At 38.9% G+C, this 20500-nt stretch overlaps 1 protein-coding gene across 1 annotated transcript; it reads left to right on the forward strand.

Annotated features, from left to right (window-relative positions):
* Positions 1-12925: 12925 nt before the first annotated feature.
* LOC143855519 (alpha carbonic anhydrase 7-like) lies at positions 12926-20044 on the forward strand. The gene is made up of 7 exons (XM_077365665.1): positions 12926-13220; positions 13684-13901; positions 14388-14494; positions 17728-17830; positions 19359-19529; positions 19636-19689; positions 19790-20044. Exons 1-7 carry the CDS (start codon positions 13130-13132, stop codon positions 19883-19885), a joined length of 840 nt encoding a protein of 279 aa, XP_077221780.1. The 5' UTR covers positions 12926-13129; the 3' UTR covers positions 19886-20044.
* The last annotated feature ends 456 nt before the right edge of the window (positions 20045-20500 follow it).

The raw sequence follows: 20500 nt of genomic DNA on the forward strand, positions 1-20500 counted from the left end.
TCAGAGTGATGGCTGTGAAGGAATGATGGCGGCGAGGACGGAGATCGGAGAAAGAGACGATGACGGTGGCTGATCTTTTCCCTCTCACCCCCTGCTGTCATATAAGCTCTCCTTTCTCCCTCCCAATCTCAGATTTTTGTCAACGAAATGGGCTTTGGGATGGTCGGAAAAAAATGGTGGATACGGGTTTTGGGTAAATGAGAAAAGGATTTGGGTCGGATTTAATGGAGTTTGCCGGATTCCGGCAAAATTGCCGGAGATTGTGAGTTTGGGTTTTGGTAGATATGGGTTTTGAAGTGGGTTTGGGTTGAGTAGAAGGAGAAGGGAAGATGATGGTGGTGATGGCTGCTGGGGAGACTTGAAAAGAGGGTTTAATGTTAGCCCAAATGGAGGAGAAGATAAAGTGGCTGGCCGGATTCCGGCGAAAATCCCACCGGAGAAGAAGGATGGTGGTAGAGAGGCTTGGGTAAAATGGGTTCTAAACTGAAAAGGAAAATGAAGAAGAAGAAGATGGTGTGGTGTTGATTTGCAGTGGTGGTCGGTTGATGGTGGGAAAATGGAATGGGTTTGGGAGATGGTTTGATGGTGGCTGTGGGTTTGGGTGGTGGTGGAAGATGGAAGAGATAGATGGGTTGATGGCTACCGGTGGTGGAGATGGGGAAAATGAAATGGGTTTAAAGGTAGAATGAGAGATGGTGGGCAGATGAAAAATGGGTTTGGAAGTGAGGCCGGATTTCGGCAAATCTCGCCGGAATCAATGGAGGTCAAGGACAAATGGGGTTTTGAGAGAGAATAGAAAAAAAGAAAAGAAAATGGAGGTTGAGAATATGGAGGGGTGGCCGGATTGCAAGGATCTCGCCCAAAAAAATGGTGATCGGAGATAGGGATGGGTTTCATGGGTGATTGGGCCGATGGTGCTCGGGTGGAGATGGAGGTTGGAATCGAGTAGGGGTGATGGGGGTGAAGGCTAGTGGTGGTGGCTAATGGAGGAGATGGTGGTGTTAATGGTGGAAATGGAGGAAATAATATGTAGGGAATGGGTTTTGAAGTGGGTTTGGGTGGCTGAAAATGGTAGTGATGATGTGGGGAAAATGAAGAGGGTAGTGGTGATGGAAAAAGGGAGGCGAATGGTGGAGATGATGGTGGTGAGGGTGGTGGAAAAGTGGCTGGAAAGTTCTTCTCTCCCTCTCTTCCTTCTTTGTCTTGTGGCTGCCCATGAGGTGCCCTGTTGGGGAGAACAAAATGAAGAAGAACCTCCTCCCCTTTGCCCTAATCGGTTTGCTCTTTTTATATAAGTGGTGGCATGTGCTGATATTAGTACATACCCACGTTGATAATTACACCACCCTTTTGTCTTTTCTTCCCTAGTTATATACTCTCATGAATTGGTATTGGCACACACATGCTTTGATAAGTCACCCTCCTTTTAAATGGGAAATGACATATTTTCGCCCCATTTTTACCTAGGACAGCCCCCATGTAAAATATCTTGTCCTTTTTCATTGCTAAGGGGGTGCTTGGGTAGAAGATGGGGTGAGACAAATACTCTTGTTCTTTTTGAAATGCTAATAGCCCAACCATGTTTTGATAAGTACAACAACTCGTCTCTCTTTTCTTCTTTAATTAGCTTGTGAGATCTATCTTGGGAAACACAATAACCTTTCAACAACTCTCTAAAAGCTAAGACCAAGTGAATTAATGTAATTATCAAAACATGGTGTGCGGAGAAACATTAGAGCTCGGGGAATTAACTAAAGGAGTGTGAATACCAAAACTCTGGGGTCTCTCTCTTTTTTTCTTTTTTCTTTTTTCAATTTTTGAGAATTTAGGGAAAATGAGTATGGGGATCAAGGATTCGAAAAGTTTCACAAGACTAACTACAAATGAGGGCTCTTTGGGTCTATCCATCACTCGGGACTCGGTTCTTCGGGAATTTTGAGATTTTGCTCACTTTTGGGGATTTGCTCGATCTCAGGATCTTATTCGATTTCAGAAATTTATTTGATTTTCAAAAAAGGGTCCGGTCAAAATGGGGTGTCTACACACAGGCGGGCCGGTCAACCGAGGTGAGCCGGAGGACCGCGGAAATGGTTCTGTTGAAACAGAATCATTCTGACATGGGTTGGGGCAGGCGACCGCCATCGACCGGTCAACCGCAGATAGTGTTTTGAGCGAAAATTTAATTCAAACATATTGCCCTCGCCGGGCGACCGCCATGGTCCGGTCGACCATGACGGTTTGAAATTTGAAAATATATAAGTGAGCCCGATAAGGGTGGGCGACCTCCATACCTCGGTCGACCGTCGCGGCCTGGAAAACTAGCTGTTGGGGCTTGCACAGGTTGACTTTTTCAACCCAGTTTTTTACTGTTTTACCCCCAAACAGTCATATTTCTTTATGTGCTATATATACTATCAAAACCTTTCTAAACAACATTTTGCAAGATCATTGAACATTCTTTTGATCCTACACTTTCAAATCAAAGGTTATTCCTCTTCTATGCTTTGAATTTGCATTTTCATTTATCAAGAGGATCTCCATAGGGCTTTTATCTTTCTTATCTTCTTTGGAGAGTTTTGTGAGCTACCATCTTTGTAATTCGCCTATCAAGAGGCTTGAGAGTTTTTCTTTTTATTTGTTCTTTGATTGTATTGAGGGTCTCCGATTCGACCCGTTAAGGAAGGTGAACCGTGAGTTTTGAGAGGGGTTTTACGCTTCGGCCCTTGAGAAAAGAGAAGCTTGATTGTAAGAGGGTTTTACGCTTCGGCCCTTGAGAAAAGAGAAGTTTGAATTGTGAATGGGGTCTTACGCTTCGGCCCGTGAGAAAGGAGAAGCTTGACATTGTAAGAGGGTTGCTTGATCTGGCCCGATGAGAAAGGAGGATCACATAGTGGAGTACCCAAGGCCTAAACTTGGAAGAGTGGAGTAGGTCTTGTTGATAGACCGAACCACTATAAATCTTGGTGTCCATTGTGGTGTGCTTCTCTTCTCCCCTTTGCTTTTGGTGATTGGTAATCTCTAACCTTTTTTTGTACTTATGCTAAATTGAACAAGGGTTAGTAAATATACATACAAAGTAATATCTAAACCCTAAGTCGATTATCTTGCTATTTGAACAAGGGTTAGATTAATAATTGCTTAATTAGCAAATTAATTTTAATGATCCATCTAATTAAGCAAAAAAAATTTAATTAGCCAATTCACCCTCCCCCCCTCTTGGGTTGCCACACTTGTATTTCAGAGACAATGCAAGTGATAAAACAATGTGACTGTGGCGGGCTTAACAATAGGAGTACATGTTTCATTGTAGTCAAGTCCGGTTTGCTGGCTATAGCCCTTAGCAACCGGTCTCACTTTGTTACGTTCAACACTTCCATTGACATTCAATTTGATCTTGAAAACTCATTTTATTCCAATAACATTTTTATGGTGTGGCAAGGGAACAAATCACATGTATTGTTGGCAAGAAAGGCATTGTACTTTGTTGACATGGCCTCGTTCCATTTGGGTTATTTGTTTGTAGCAGTAAAGCAGGTAGGTTTGGTGGGTAGAGGTGGATGGTTTTGGATAGAAATAAGAGAAGGATTGATACGCGCCTTTCTAGTTCCATCATATTTGGGTAACCATATGGTGTGTAGGCCCACATGGAGTATTAGCTAGAGAAGCGATTGTATTAAAATTAGGAGGTAAAGATGGTAAAATGGAAGTGGGATCACGAGTTGTCATTACATTTGAATTTAAATTTTCATTTGGTGTTAGGTGGTTGGAGTATTAGCTAGAGAAGGAATGCCATGCACTCATTCTTCACTTTTAGGGAACGTCTGGTCGCAGATTTTTTTTTTCATGATAAATCAGTGCCTCCAGGTGGTGAGAGCGGTAGGACGGGTGAAGTGGCTAAAAATTAGGAAACTAGTGTGCCAAGTGTTGACCAGTGGCTAAAAATAAGGAAACAAAAAACTCTACTCAAAATAGGATCAAATTGTTCCTTACTTTTAGCCACTTCTCACCCTCATCTCAATCGTTCCCTCGCAAATCTCTCTCCCTCTCCTACTGCCCTACCCATCTTCTCATCACTTGGGCTCTGTTCACTTGCCTTCTTGAGAAAGGAAAGGAGAAGAAAGTAAGCCAAATTTTCCCGTGATTAGACATGATTTGACATTTTCCGCCGTTCACTTGTTTTCTTCGAAAAGCATAATTACACAGGTGGAAAATATAAATAATGACGTAGAAAACGAACTTTCTTGCACTTTCCCTCTAAATTTTCTCACCAAAAGGATGAGAAAATCACTTTCCTGAGAAAATCACTTTGCCTGCATACTTTCTTTTCCTTTCTCGGCTAAGTGAACAATGGAATTTTCTCACAGTTTCTTTTCCTTTCTTTTCCAGTTTTCCACGTCAGATTCTTTTCCTTTCTTTTGTTTTCCTTCTGCTAGAAAACAAGTGAACAGAGCCTTGGAGACATTCATTAATCTTGAAAAAAGAAAAATTCCTAGCCGCCAGACATGGCCTTAGTGTTGTTCTTTCCTTGGTCTAGATTATGAATACAATTTGAAGGAAGAGACAATTTTTCGATGATTTACAAAATAATCAAAAAGCACTCTGAAACCATGTTCATAGAACTTAAATATATGAAATTCAAATATAATGCATTTAGGATTATCTATGTTTCTTGTCTCTAAAATTAGTTCAGGATCTAAGCAATACCCTAGCCATATGCTTACAGTGAAAAAGCAAAAACAAACCTAAAAGACTCAAAAAGATGGCTAACCGAAAATGGATTGGCTCATATGTTTACTGAGTCCTTTACACTAGAGATTCTTCAAATGGGATTGGGGAATCCATGCACCAAGGGAAGAACAATAATAAAAGTACTGAAGAACGAATAGTAAAAATGGTTTTTATTGTGCTAATAAAGATCGTGTAGAATTCATAAGAGGAGAGGAGAAATTTACTCTGCTAAAAGACCGATTAAAATGAGAAAATATGTATAAGAACAGTAAAAACAATAAGACAGGTAAATTTTTCTTTAGCGGCAATACGTTTTCATGGCTTTTAAGAGTTGTAAAAGATCGATAAGAGCCATAAAAAATCTACAACGGTCACATACATTTGAGATCGATTAAATAATCCCTTTAGCATCATTAGGCTTTTGTCTTTAATAATTGTAAAAGAAGAATTAATAGGAGAAAAAAATTTAGCACGGTAAAAAATAATTTGTGCAGTAGAAGTGTAATTTTAGCTGCATTGCGTATTCTTAGCTTTTAAAAAAGCTAACATGAATCAGGAGCGAAAAACATTAGCACAATAAAAATGTTCTTTTAGAGGCATTAGGTATTCTAAGTTTTTAACAATGGCAAAAGAATAATTAAAAACAAAAAATAGCACAATAAAAATAATTTAAGCGCGTAAAAGTATCTTTCCGTGGCATTGTGTATTCTTAATTTTTATAAACAGTAAAAGACTGATTGAAAGTGGTAAAAACATTAGCAATGTAAAAATATAATTAAGAGCGATAAATTTTTTATTTTATAGCTTTTAAGAGCAATAAGTCTATTCTTTAGTTTACCTTTGTATTTTCTCTTGTCTTCTCTATTCTTATTCGTCATGTTTAGAGTAGGGCTGCAACTCGAGCCGGGTTTTACCCGACCCGCATCGACCCGACCCGAAAATAACCTGGGTTGGGTTCAGGTTTCATGGGTTTCGGGTCGAGCCGGGTTGAGCATTCAAAAGCCCGCATGAATCTCGGGTCGAGCCGGGTTTGAAGGGGCCCGACCCGACCCGACCCGAGTTACATAAGTTATAATATGTACATTTTTTTCTATTGTTAGTTAAAAGTTAAAAGTGAAAACCCACGCACCCACTGTTATTGTATGTGAGTGTAATTTCTGCTTCTATGAGTTGAGTTGTTCAAGCGTTTAATTCAGCATTATTTGATTGTAATTACAACATTGTTTGATTACGGCATTGTTTGATTCAAGTGTAATGTGAGTGTAATTACATCATTGTTTGATTCAAGTGTAATGTGAGTGTAATTTCTGCTTCTATGAGTTGAGTTGCCTTGCCAAACAAGAATTTTCCTTAAAAAATTGTGTCAACGTGAAAAAACCCGACCCGACCCGACCCGACCCGAGATTTATCATGGGTAGGGCCGGGTTTGGGAATCGTGGGTTTTCCGAAAAAAAACCCAACCCGACCCGACCCGAGATATTTCTCGGGTAGGGTTGGGTTCTCCAAAACCCGACCCGCCCGACCCGAGTTGCAGCCCTAGTTTAGAGAATAGCTTTTTTTAGTAGCCACATTTTCAAAGGACACTTTTACCAAGCTTTTCTTAGAAAGGTGTAAGCGTTTTCCTTTCTATCCTTTCTTTTCCTTTTTTCTAGACTTACATGTGCTTCTTATTCTTCATCTACTTTCACACCTTCCATTGTAGGGTTTTTTCTATTATGTTTCTGTTTGTGATTTTCCTGGATCCTCTCTATGAAGACTTCTGCCACTGTACTTCATAGAAGAGAAGAAGAAGAAGAATAAGAATAAGATGAAGTGGGAACGGAGAGAACTGAAGGAAGGAGAAGATGGAAGAGGAGAAATATGGGAGGGAGGTAGGGAGACAACCCTAGAAAGCAGAATTTGATAATATTTTGGGCAATGTGTAGAGGGGTATTATTATCTTTTTTTTTTCAAATAAAACTATGTTGTCAATCATTTGAAAAGCAAATGCTAATGGTAATTTCAATAAATTTCAAAATTGAGTGGTTAAAATCATGGGAAACGATTAACGATGTAATGATTCGGTGAACAAAAGGTGATCATTTCATTGCTGAATGGTCAAAAATCAAGAGAGAGAGAGAGAGAGAGAGAGAGAGACCAGCAACCCTAAAAAACTGTATGTTACAAAAATTTTGTGCGATGAATAGAGGCGTATTAATATCTTTTTTCTAATATGACCAACCTCTGTTGTTAATGATTTGAAAATCTATCTCAATGGTAATTTCAGAAAAAGTTTTATATTAATTAAGTTGTGAAAAGCGTGGAAACGATGTAATGATTTGTTGAACAAAAGTTAAATCATTTCATTGTTGAATTGTCAAAAGTAGAGAGGGAGACCAACAACCCTGTTTCAGCTGAATGTTATGAAAATTTCGGTTGATGAGTAGAGGGGTATTAATATATTTGGGAAGTGATATATCCACCCCCTTTTTTACTTGGGACAGCCAGCTCCAATTGTCTATGATTACAGAGGGCTGATGTAAGGATTCGATAGGCATGATTGCCACGTACACTGGAGGTGGCTGTCCCATGTATAGAAAAGGGATGAATTTTTCATTTCCTATATCGTTTTCCCCTAATACAAACAACCTCTAATCTCAATAATTTGAAAAGGTAATCTTAATGGTAATTTCAGCAAAGTTTTGAAATTAAGTGGTAAAAAGCGTGGGAAACGATCTAATGATTTGTTGAACAAGAGGTAAAGGAGAATAGGGGTGTAAACGAGCCGAGCCGAGCTTGGCCAGGCTCGGCTCGGCTCGTTAAGCTCAAAAGCTCGGCTCAGGCTCGGGCTCGGCTCGGGCTCGAACCAGGCTCGGCTCGGCTCGGTCAGGCTCGGCCAGGCTCACGAGCCTTATCGAGCTCGAATTATATTAATTTTACACCCCTCATCTTCCCTGGATAGCCCTATCTATTGTTTTTTTACTACTCTTTTTACACTAGGGGGTGGTCCAAGTAACAAATGGGGTTCCAAAAAAGAAGTGACATATTTTGCCTCCCCCTTTCACTCCCTAGACAACCCTTTTAGTGTATATATATTAATATATAATATATATATTTAAATATATTAAATTCTTAACGAGCCGAGCCGAGCCGAGCCTGGCCTAACTCGGGCTCGGCTCGTTAAGGATTCGAGCCGAGCCGAGCTCAAGCGAGCTTCCGATCCCGAGCCAAAATTGACACCCTTAAAGGGGAATGATACCCCCCTCTCACGGATAAAATTCTCCTCCCCACCCCACCCCCCCCCCCCCCCCCCCCCCCCAAAAAAAAATAAAAATAAAAATTGACACCCCTTGGAGCTCGCGAGCCTTATCAAGCTCGAATTATATTAATTTTACACCCCTCATCTTCCCTGGACAGCCCTATCTAGTGTTTTTTTACTACTCTTTTTACACTAGGGGGTGGTCCAAGTAACAAATGGGGTTCCAAAAAGGAAGTGACATATTTTGCCTCCCCCTTTCACTCCCTAGACAACCCTTTTAGTGTATATATTAATATATAATATATATATATTTAAATATATTAAATTCTTAACGAGCTGAGCCGAGCCGAGCCTGGCCTAACTCGGGCTCGGCTCGGCTCATCAAGGATTCGAGCCGAGCCCGAGCCAAAATTGACACCCTTAAAGGGGAATGATACCCCCCTCTCATGGATAAAATTAGAGGAAAAGTTTTATATTAATTAAGTTGTGAAAAGCGTGGAAACGATGTAATGATTTGTTGAACAAAAGTTAAATCATTTCATTGTTGAATTGTCAAAAGTAGAGAGGGAGACCAACAACCCTGTTTCAGCTGAATGTTATGAAAATTTCGGTTGATGAGTAGAGGGGTATTAATATATTTGGGAAGTGATATATCCACCCCCTTTTTTACTTGGGACAGCCAGCTCCAATTGTCTATGATTACAGAGGGCTGATGTAAGGATTCGATAGGCATGATTGCCACGTACACTGGAGGTGGCTGTCCCATGTATAGAAAAGGGATGAATTTTTCATTTCCTATATCGTTTTCCCCTAATACAAACAACCTCTAATCTCAATAATTTGAAAAGGTAATCTTAATGGTAATTTCAGCAAAGTTTTGAAATTAAGTGGTAAAAAGCGTGGGAAACGATCTAATGATTTGTTGAACAAGAGGTAAAGGAGAATAGGGGTGTAAACGAGCCGAGCCGAGCTTGGCCAGGCTCGGCTCGGCTCGTTAAGCTCAAAAGCTCGGCTCAGGCTCGGGCTCGGCTCGGGCTCGAACCAGGCTCGGCTCGGCTCGGTCAGGCTCGGCCAGGCTCACGAGCCTTATCGAGCTCGAATTATATTAATTTTACACCCCTCATCTTCCCTGGACAGCCCTATCTATTGTTTTTTTACTACTCTTTTTACACTAGGGGGTGGTCCAAGTAACAAATGGGGTTCCAAAAAAGAAGTGACATATTTTGCCTCCCCCTTTCACTCCCTAGACAACCCTTTTAGTGTATATATATTAATATATAATATATATATTTAAATATATTAAATTCTTAACGAGCCGAGCCGAGCCGAGCCTGGCCTAACTCGGGCTCGGCTCGTTAAGGATTCGAGCCGAGCCGAGCTCAAGCGAGCTTCCGAGCCCGAGCCAAAATTGACACCCTTAAAGGGGAATGATACCCCCCTCTCACGGATAAAATTCTCCTCCCCACCCACCCCCCCCCCCCCCCAAAAAAAAATAAAAATAAAAATTGACACCCCTTGGAGCTCGCGAGCCTTATCAAGCTCGAATTATATTAATTTTACACCCCTCATCTTCCCTGGACAGCCCTATCTAGTGTTTTTTTACTACTCTTTTTACACTAGGGGGTGGTCCAAGTAACAAATGGGGTTCCAAAAAGGAAGTGACATATTTTGCCTCCCCCTTTCACTCCCTAGACAACCCTTTTAGTGTATATATTAATATATAATATATATATATTTAAATATATTAAATTCTTAACGAGCTGAGCCGAGCCGAGCCTGGCCTAACTCGGGCTCGGCTCGGCTCATCAAGGATTCGAGCCGAGCCCGAGCCAAAATTGACACCCTTAAAGGGGAATGATACCCCCCTCTCATGGATAAAATTCTCCCCCCCCCCCCCCCCCCCTCTCACAACGTTATTAGTTACATGGTTTTAAATTTCGACCGAATTCTGAACTTTTGGACCGAAATCCGACCGACATCAAAATTTTGGTTTTTCCAAAATTTGACACAAAAATCTGTTTTTTTAAATATTAATTTAATATTTCACCGAAATTTTGGTAATTTCGGCTGAAATTTAATAATTAATAAAATATTTTTTTTTTTTTTGTACCAGATTTCGACCGAAATTTCGGTTGAAATTTTAAACCTTGATTAGTTAAGTTTTAAAGGCAAAGAAAAAAGTTAAAGGGGGTGAATTAATTAAATTGCTTTTGAAGAAGTAATGAATTTTTACCAAATTTGTGAAATTTCTCAGTGAACATATATACTTTCATAGACAATCCTGCGCCCACATGAGGAGTTTGATAGGCCATGGTCAATATTGTTGAAAACCGAAGCCCAAGTCATTTTAGTCTTCACCGAACCAACATATCTTTATTTGACACGTTACACATTATGGAGATTCTAGAAGCTCTTTTACACTGTCCCAAAACCCATTGAGTAAGCGTACTCCAACTCGGCCGAGTCCACTTCAATTAGCAAAAGATCAAAACTGAGTCACTAAACTACTCAATGGGCAATTTTCATTTTAAGAGAAAAGGATCAGCATCTTTGTAATACATGTGATGCTCTAGGGCAGATCGAGTGAGCATACTCCCACCTTCGTTTGATCCAGAACCGTCCACTTGTTAGGACTTGCTTTGGATTTTCTATGGCCCAAAAATCAGAGCAATCATACAATCCTAACATCCAAATAATATGATTTTTTTTGTTGATGGACAAGGTAAATAATACATATAATCAATGGTTCATAATCAACTCCACACATTTCAAATTATTGGATGATGTAATTTAGTTATCCGCATATGTGGGGGCATAGGAGACCTGAAGCAAGGGTTATCAAATGAACAGATTGGATCAGTCAAATGTGATACATACCATGTTGTAGTGGGGCTGCAACATTGAACTACACTAGGTCTCGCCTTACAAAAAGAATTATTTCTTTAGGCTACCTTTCTTTGGATGCAAAATGGGCGTGAAACAAATTTACACCCATTTTAAGTGGAAAATGAGTGTACAGTTTTGTTACACCCATTTTAGGTCGAAAGAAACGGATCCTCCATAGATATGAGACTAGATAGGACCCAGCTTAGTATAGGACAAGTTTAAAGGGCTTAGACTAACGTATTGCTTAGGTACTTAACATTTTGTATCAGAGCAACCACCACATCATGTGTTTGAATCACGGAAGGCGTGACCTAAGGAGAGGGCTGCCTAGTTAAAAAAGCATGAGCAAAAGATGCAAGAGTAAAATTACCACAGAGTGGGTTGTCACGGAAAGGACAACTTGTGGAACGAGCTACCCAGAAAAGGCCAGAATCAGAATGAAAGTCGCAACAAAATGAACCACTGAGGACAACGATGCAGAAGCACGTGTTAGAAGGGTTGTACGCTCCGAGTAAAATCGGTACGCGAATGGAATGAAATCACGTAGAATAAAAAAATTTCAATGATTTTGCCCTTTGCCCAGGATTTCTAGGATCTAGATTTTCTGATGGTGATCAAATAAAAGATATATAACAAATGATTACCTTTCTTTTAGTAGAGAAGAATAACCGTCCGCTTGATCTACTCCTCGAATGTTAGCGAAAGTTTCAAACGCAGCGAACCCGCAAGTTGATCCGATGGGATACTTTGTTTCACACAAATGGTTGAAGAACTACTATTGATCTTACTTATATTCTGATCTAAATAAGAATATTAGATGGGATAAACAAACTTTGTTGATAGAGCTTTGATTAGTTTTCACAAAACTAGAAGAGAGAGAAAGAGGGAGAGCTATGGGCATTTCCCACAAACGTCCCATATTTTTTCATATATAATGTGTTGTTTCCAGCTTTAAGACAAGTCTAAAAATATCTCCCACAATCCCTTATAAAAAAGAAAACGAGTCTTTTTACTTTTCAAAAATAGAAAGCAATTATATAATTACACACTCAAAATTGTTGGGCATTTTAGCTTGCCCAATATGGGTGTTTTTCCATGCCAAAAGAAAACGTGTGTTACTTTTTTTTTTTTTTTTTGAAGAAGGCTGTGTTACTTTTTTTGCTAAAAAACATCTTATAATTTCTCCTCAAGTATTTCCACTAATCTCTCTTTCTTTGTTCTTTAATTTGTTTCCCTAATTACTCTCCACTAAGACATGGACCAAGATATTTTTTTAATGAACCAAAACGCATTTGGAAACTTTCTTGGAAATCTCTTTTTTTTATTCTGTAATTTGTTTCCCTATTTACTCTCCACTAAGATATGGACCAGGGTACTATACTCTCCACCAAGATACTGTTTAATGAACCAAAACATATTTGGAAACTTTCTTGGAAGTTTTTGCAAGTGGGACGCATGCAAAAAACGCCTAATGTTTTGGCTATTTAAATATCTTCCAAATCTACACCTTGGATGAAATTCCATTTTTAGGGACACTCAGTCTAATAGCACGATGGATTGTTACAGTCCAAAGTGGGCCCTACCTAGGTATGGGACTAGGTGGGACCCAATGTAGTATGGGATAGTTTAAATTAAGGGGCTAGCCTAAGGTGTCCTACCAGCTCTAGAGCTTTTAGCATATTGGTTAGGTACCTAACATTTGATCCTCTCTCTCTCTCTCTCTCTCTCTCGATCGAGCTTCAATGAAAACCTAATTGCTCCCTGTGTTGAGGTTGAGTCGAGTTGAGTACGAGTAGACCCTCCTTGAGATGGGGCTCAGGTTATGTAGAAGCAAATGCTCCTTTGGGTTGGGTTCGGGTGGGCCTCAACACGACCCAACCCAGCTAGTCACCTTTTACACCAAGACGATTCAAACCCCACAATGCAAACGGGAGCTATGTTTCTTGGAACTTCCCGGCCCGTACGGACAACATAAACACTTTCCTGGTATCTTCTTCTATCCTACGTCACCCCGTACACGTTTCTGCGCCTTTATTGGTATACTATTCAATGCAGGTGGTAAGAAATGGCTGGCTTGAGATGTTTTTGTACGTTTCTTTTATTCGGTTCTTGAATTGAAAAACAATACCCACGAAGAAAGAACTGGCTACCAAGTCAACATCTTTTTCCTTTTCTTTCATTGCTACTCTATATAAGCTGGCAAAGTTTCCTCAACATTTACATTAGAAACACACCTGTTCTTCCCCCTCAATTTCTGCAATTTCTTGTGTGTGAAAAATGAAGAACTTTTGCATCCAGATCTTCAGTTGGGCTTTCTTTTTGGTACTTATCTTGCATTCTAGCCCAATAGTAAGATCACAAGAAGTTGGTAAGTTCACAAATCAGAAACATTGGTTCCTTTTCTCTGCATCTTTTTTGAGAAATTGATAGTTTTATATGGGGCACGCCAGTATTTTTTTTCTTCTTCCAAAAAGTACTGTACGGCTAACACTATAAGGTGATCCAAACCGTCCATTTGATTGGCCACAATGTAAGTAGGTTGTGCCCAAAAAATCATTTCCATAGGATTATCACAACCCTTCGATCTAGAGAGGTTTCTAGATCAGAGAGTTCGGATTATCCGGTGGAAATGACTTTTTGGGCATGCACTACCTACTCACATTGTGGCCCCATCAAATGGACGGTTTGGATCATCGTACACTGTAAGCCATACAGTACTTTTTGAAAAATACTGGACTACATGGGCGTACACCTTATAAAAACCCAAACCCTGTTTTTCCTATCTTCTTGTTTGTTTGATTTTTCTCTTATTCTTTTGTTATATATTGCAGAGGATGAAAGGGAGTTTGATTATTTAAAAGATAGTGGTATGGGACCTGAACATTGGGGAGAGCTTAATGAAAATTGGACAATGTGTAGAGATGGAGATAAGCAGTCTCCAATAGATTTGTTGCATGAAAGGGTCGAAGTGTTGCCCAATCTAGGGAGATTAAAGAGGAGTTACAAACCCTCAAACGCAACAGTCAAGAACAGGGGCCATGATATTATGGTAAGAACATCTCTTCTTAAATTATTTATTTATCTCATTAATCGTGAGATTAGAATTATAAAATCTTCACAGTTCCGAATTTTAGTTATAAGATGTGTTCAAACAAGTAGTTAGTCAAGATAAGCTGCCTTCTTCAATTGTTTTAAATTAATAAAAATTGTATATTCAATGTTTGAGGGCATGTTCGGCAACTATTTTGACTCTCGATCAGCGTTAGCCCAACCTAAGATAGCATTCCCTCAACCCTAACCCAGTCCAATCTTAGCGTCGGGTCGAGGATGGCCAACTCTAACCAAACCCGATGGTCAACTCTAACCCAATCTGGCTCTCAATCTCTCAACCCTAGGAAGACCCAACAAATCTCTCAAACCTAACCATTTTAAAATGAGGTGTTTGGTTTGTGGTACAGAATCCATTTTAAAATCGATTCTACGTCCCAGTAATATCATAATTAATTATGAAGCTTTTGGTGATTTATGGATGCAGCTAACATGGGTAGATGGAGCGGGGTCGATTCATATCAATGGAACTGATTATGTGCTGAAACAATGCCATTGGCATTCGCCCTCTGAGCACACCATCAATGGCAAGAGGTGCTTTTTCTATCCCTTCTTATTCAACTCCATCATAACTGTTTATTTATAGTTTTACAGCTAATAAAGGGACATGATAAATTCGCACCCACTGTAAATAATTCGCACCACTTGTAACGTGAATCGGGGCAGACTTTAACACGTCAAATCAATTAAAAAGGGTGCGAATTATTCTACAGGGGGTCCGAATTTATCATTGCCCCTAATATATTTTAAAAATAAGAGCTCCCCTTTTTTTTTTGATCGGTAAGAGCTCCTAATGCACCAAATTGCTCTCTGCCTGCAAAGTAGAATATTTTAGTGTAGTTTTATTTGCAAATGGGACCCTGCGCTAAAAATTTTAAAAAATAGTGGTCAAATTAACCGTTCGATTAGGTCAATTTCATCTTCTTCTTTTTTTTGGCATTTGTGGAGATATGCGCTATCTCTTTTGTTTGTTTGTGTGCGTGTCACGATAAAGCACATCTGAAAATAAAGGGGTGAAAATGAGAGATCGATTAGGCCATTTTCACTTTTTTTTTTTTTGGCATTTGTGGGGATTGGCACTATCTCTTTTGTTTGTTTGCACACGTGCTTACTATAATCACATGGTTAGGGGTGGTAACGGTTTGGTTTCGGTTCGGTTTGACCCCCAAAACCTAACCAAACCAAAATTTGAATCGGTTTGGTTCTACCGAACAGAAACCGAATCGAAATTTGAATTTTCGGTTTGGTTTCGGTTCGGTTCGGCCAATTTCGCCTCCTCTTACTCATAATCATTGGAAATCGGGGGCAACAGTTCGGTTTCGGCTCGGTTTCGGTTGGATTGCCACCCCTACACATGGTGCTTTCTTCATCACGGGATCCCCTTGCCCTCTTTGATGAAAGGGCATACAAACGTTCCATCCTTGATATTTGATGATTACTTGTTTGTATGCCCTTGCATCATATAATTTCTCCATTTGCACATAAAATTATCTGCACCTACAAAAAGGCCCTGAAGTTTGCCGTGAATATTGTGCCAATATTCTCGATTAAAATTAAATTAATAAGTATATGGGAAATGATACTTCCTCTCAGTATTCAATCAATTTCATTCTTGGGAGAATAACTTTATATTGAGGAAAAGTCAAATAAAAGAAGGTGAAAATGCAGTCATACTCATGGTTTTAAATTTCGTCCGAAATCTAGGGACCGAAACTGAAATTCGAAATTCCCGAAATTTGGAGAAATTCAATTTTTTTTAAAATTGTTATTTTCCGAAATTTCGTAAATATGAAAATATTTCTTTTTGGCGTACAGGATTTCGGCCGAAATTCCCAGATTTCACCTGAAATTTGGGTGTCAGCCGAGGCAAAAATTTAAAACCGAAACTGAAATTTAAAACCATGGTTATACTTTAACCGTCCTCATCTTAAAAAATACTTTATTTTCAGGAAAATTAAAAATGAAAGGGATGAAAATATAATCATTTTTAAGGAAAGCAAACAAAAGGTGGTGGAAAATTCATATATAGCCAAGCGACTAGGAAAAAGGTTCCACATTATTGCACGATGTGTTAGACAAAAAATCCCTGCATTATTGTACCCACACCTTTCTGATTTGATACTGACAGCCCACTTTGTTTAAACTTTTTCTGATTTAATGTCCACAGGGGTCTCAATCAAGGTTTTAAATTTCGGTTTCGGAATGCATTTCAGAACTAACCGAAACCAAAATTTTTGACGAAATTCCAAAATTTCGTTCGAAATCCGACGATGCTGGTTTTTATCCCGCCTGAAATTTCGGGCAAAATTAATAATTTGGCCTGAAATTTCAGGGATATATTAAATAGTGAATAAAAGTAAATCTATTGTTTTAAAATTTTAGGAAAACGAAAATTTGAAATTTCGGTTGAAATAAAGTAACGTTTTGGGTTCACCCAATTTCGATTTCGGTATCCACCGAAATCGGATTTCGGTCGAAATAAAGTAACGTTTTGGGTTCACTCAATTTTGATTTCGGTATCGACCGAAACCCGAAATCAGTCGAAATTTAAACCTTGGTCTCAATGCATCCACTTTGGTTCGTCCTATACCGAAATCGGTCGAAATTTAAAACCTTGGTCTCAATGCATCCACTTTGGTTCGTCCTATACTGCATTGGTCAACATCCGTTCAAATTCCTTATCGGATTGATTCTTTTTGGAATGCTTTTTGAATCATATATTGGTCAGGAACCGAATGTGCTAGGTTCAATTTATGAGTCAGGAAGTGATCCGTTTGAATTGGACTTCTACCAGAGTGTCCTAGGTTCTACTTACATTGTACACAGTTATGGCCAAAAGTTAAGAGCAAAGAGGGGCGAAACTCATGAGGATAACCAATGCAAAGGAAATAGAATAGGGCGCTGATAAAGTCACACCCCCCCCCCCCCCCCCCTAATTACCCATTCTCCCCCTTTTGTGCCTTGTACCAGTTGTGAGCTTCAGAATAATAGAGTGGCCATCATGATTCATGACCAAGTATTGAAGCCATCTTTACCTTTCATAAAAAAATGGAGTCAGCATTAGGAAAATACATAAAAGATGGGGTGGGAATGCTGGTAAATGGATGGAAATATCATATTCCTAAGGCCGTGTTTGGATTGCATGAATTTTCAAGAAAAGTTTGGAGAAGAAAAAGTTTTCCAAAAAAAATTTACTTTTCCATTATTTGTTTACAAATTGGAAAAATTAACTTTAATCACAATAGATCAAGTTTTACTTTTGAGGACCATCAATTCTATAATATGTCCCTCTAAATAAGCCGAAAGTATATCACCTCACACTTACCTGTTTGGAGATTTTAGAGTCGGGTTTTAGTTTGAAAGCGGTGTAAAGTTCTGAATTTTACAATCCATTATCCTGGATTTTAAGTAAGAAATCCTGATTTTAGAAATCTCTCTCCTATCGTGAGATTTCCATTATCCTGGAAACACCGGAAAATCTCCTACTCTCTCACTCGACGAACGAAGGATGAGAAACCAGAAAATGACAGGCGATCTCCTTCTTTTCATTTTTTTTGGTAAGTAAGATGGGGATCTCCTTCTTCTCTCATCTCTCATCCAAGATTTTGAGGAAATCCAAGATTCTAAAATTCACAAATCCAAACGGCCCCTTAATGTTGGAATAAAAATAATTCCTAAGAAAAAATCTGCAGAGATATTTTCCCATGCACACCATAAAGACAAATAAATACTATATCCTCACCCTTGCGTGACTTGTGCTATTACAGTTTTGCCCTTGAGGTGCACATGGTTCATGAGAGCTCGGACGATAAGACTGCTGTGGTTGGAATCATGTACAAAATCGGCCGACCTGACTCATTCCTATCCGAGGTAAGCTTTCTACTAAAACTCGATGTGCAAGCTAAAACCAAGTTGGCTCAGCTCGACAATAGAATGGGTTGACTCGTCCGATGTTCTATAGATCGAACGCAAAATCGTAGAATGCTACTAGAAGCAATTGAACCCCCAACTTCAAAACACATAACCAAAAAAATATACTGAGCCAAACACGATATGACATTTTATTATGATGAATAGAAAATAAATTTTGGGGAATGATTTCTGCGCTCCAGTGTTTTGATAAACGTGCGCTCCACTTGTTTGTCGTATAGTATTTTTTGATAAACATGCGCTCCACTTGTTTGTCGTGTAGTATTTAAAGGGATGTCAGCTCAAAAAGCTCTTAAAACCCTTTAAATACTACACGACAAAAAAGTGAGCGCATGTTTGTCAAAACATTGGGGGTGCTGAAATCATTTCCCTAAATTTTTGTTAAGTAATATATTTGCCCCTTTTTCGACTTGAGACAGCCTCCTTTAGTCTAGTCATACACTAGAGGGGTTGTCCAAAGTAAAAAAAAGGGCGAATATATCATTTGCGACCTGAGCTTGACGCCACCTACTTTCAAGTCAAGTTGAGTGTTCTACATTTTTAAATCACCCCACCTCTGTGTGTGTGTGTCTACTTACTAATGAAGTGAATTATACAAATTCAGCTAGGAGGGTGGCTCCTCTGTCTTATAAAAGAGGGGCAAAAAAAGGCTTTCTGCAAAATTGGTTAGACATTTCTACGATTTAATTATGAAAAACTCTATTTTTAGTGATTATCTTGGCAATTTCACAAAACCTGTATTGGAGCCTCTCTTCTTCATGAGAGGCTTCTCATATCAATTAAGGCTCCGTTTTTTCGACTTAAAATAGACATAAAACAAATTTTACGCCAATTTTTTCACTTAAAATAAGGCGTAAAATTTGTTTTACGCCCAATTTACATCAAACATAACAAAGACTAAATGAATTATGCAAATTCAACTATGAGGTGACTATTCTTTCTTGCAAAAGGGGGGCTGCTAAATGGCTCTGTGCAAAATTCCTTAGACATTCCCCTACTATAAATATAAAATATATGTATGTTACTATTCATTTGTGTTGAACTATAAATGATTAAATAACACCAACTCTAACAGCTAATTGAAGCTTTTGAAGTAATTGGCCCGTTTCACATGGCATCAGAGCTATTGCCTCAAAGGCAGGTCTTGGGTTCAAAACCGAACAACTCCTTCATGTTATAATCAGGTCTTGGGTTCAAAATCCCACAACTACTTGATATTAAAATCCAGGTCCAGAGACAACCGGTGTTACATGTGTCATGTGTACGGACAACACGTAAAAAGAGTGGCCACACACGAGGGGGAGTTTTGAAGGATAAATGATCAAATAACACCAACTCTAATAGCTTAAGCCTTTGGAGTAATTGGTTTTTCACAAATTGCGACTCTGTTTAGATTCAACCTAAGTCCTAGTTGAGTCTACTTTTTGAGATTTTAAATTCTCTCTCTCACATATGTGGTGTACTTCAGCTGATGGAACCTATCAAGGCAATTGCCGATGGCCCTCATGACACGGAGAGAACAGTTGGGATTGTGGATCCGAGGCATATAAAGCTGGGTAGTCGGAAATATTACAGATACATGGGCTCTCTCACTGTTCCTCCCTGCACTGAAGGTGTTGTTTGGACCATACTTAGAAAGGTATGCTCTTCAAAGCTATCTCATATTTTTCACTTATCACATAGTATCCATCCCTTTCATTTGAAACTTTAATAATAATATTTCCATCCAAATCTCATGAATTCAGGTGAGGACTGTTTCGAAAGAACAAGTAAGATTACTGAGGGAGGCTGTTCACGATGTGAGTTTTTAGTATTGACACTCCATTAACATGCATGTATGGATTCTTTTAACACGCACCATTTTTATGTACATTAACTCAAATTAATTCTTTCTTGCAGTATGCAGAGAGTAATGCAAGACCAGTACAACCAATCAACAGACGCCCAATTCACCTCTATGTTCCAAGGCTTCATCCCGGCGGTTTACTTGCTTGATTGTGTCGTACAGAATCTAAAGTTATTGAGAGTTAGAAAGGCAATCTTTAAAATTCAGTGTTGGAACTTCAGAAATATTGTGGATTAATGGAGCTATACAGCTGAAACTTGATCATGATCATGACTTGTTTTTTATACTATGAATAGGTGGTTGCCATATCTTGTTAGTATCCAATGAATTTGTTTGTACGTGCGCATTATATACGGCTCCTTGAGCCAATTTTTTTTATATTGTATCCATTTTTAGATACATAGTTTGGATTCAGTAAAATTTTAAATATGGAAATTATTTGAAATATTTGGTAATATTTGAGAAATTTTTGAGTAAATTAAAAAAACAACGAATAAAGAGAAACAAAAAGGAATGTCATGTGGCTTTTAGGTTATTTTTTTATCAAATATAAGCATAAATATATATACACACACAGTAGTAAAAAACCCCGTACGATGCACGGGCTGACAAAGAACTGTACGGACCACATCATAGGTTGATCCAAACCGTCCATGTGATGCAACACAACAAAAATAGGCTGTGCACGTAAAATCATTTCCGTAGGCTGATCTTAGCTCTCCAATCTATAGAGGTTTTTTACTAGTATATATATTATCTACTAT

The sequence above is a fragment of the Tasmannia lanceolata genome, unplaced genomic scaffold (assembly GCF_043159265.1).
Source record: "Tasmannia lanceolata isolate RefF3 unplaced genomic scaffold, GAP_Taslan_0.1 ptg000021l, whole genome shotgun sequence".
NCBI classification, from domain to species: Eukaryota; Viridiplantae; Streptophyta; class Magnoliopsida; order Canellales; family Winteraceae; genus Tasmannia; species Tasmannia lanceolata.

What these genes read in the sequence shown, in the direction of transcription:
- LOC143855519 (XM_077365665.1), top strand. Translation starts at nt 13,130, where the DNA reads ATGAAGAACTTTTGCATCCAGATCTTCAGTTGGGCTTTCTTTTTGGTA. An exon ending in AGTAAGATCACAAGAAGTTG is followed by an intron (nt 13,221 to 13,683) that starts GTAAGTTCACAA and finishes TATATATTGCAG; the next exon opens with AGGATGAAAGGGAGTTTGAT. An exon ending in ACAGGGGCCATGATATTATG is followed by an intron (nt 13,902 to 14,387) that starts GTAAGAACATCT and finishes TTATGGATGCAG; the next exon opens with CTAACATGGGTAGATGGAGC.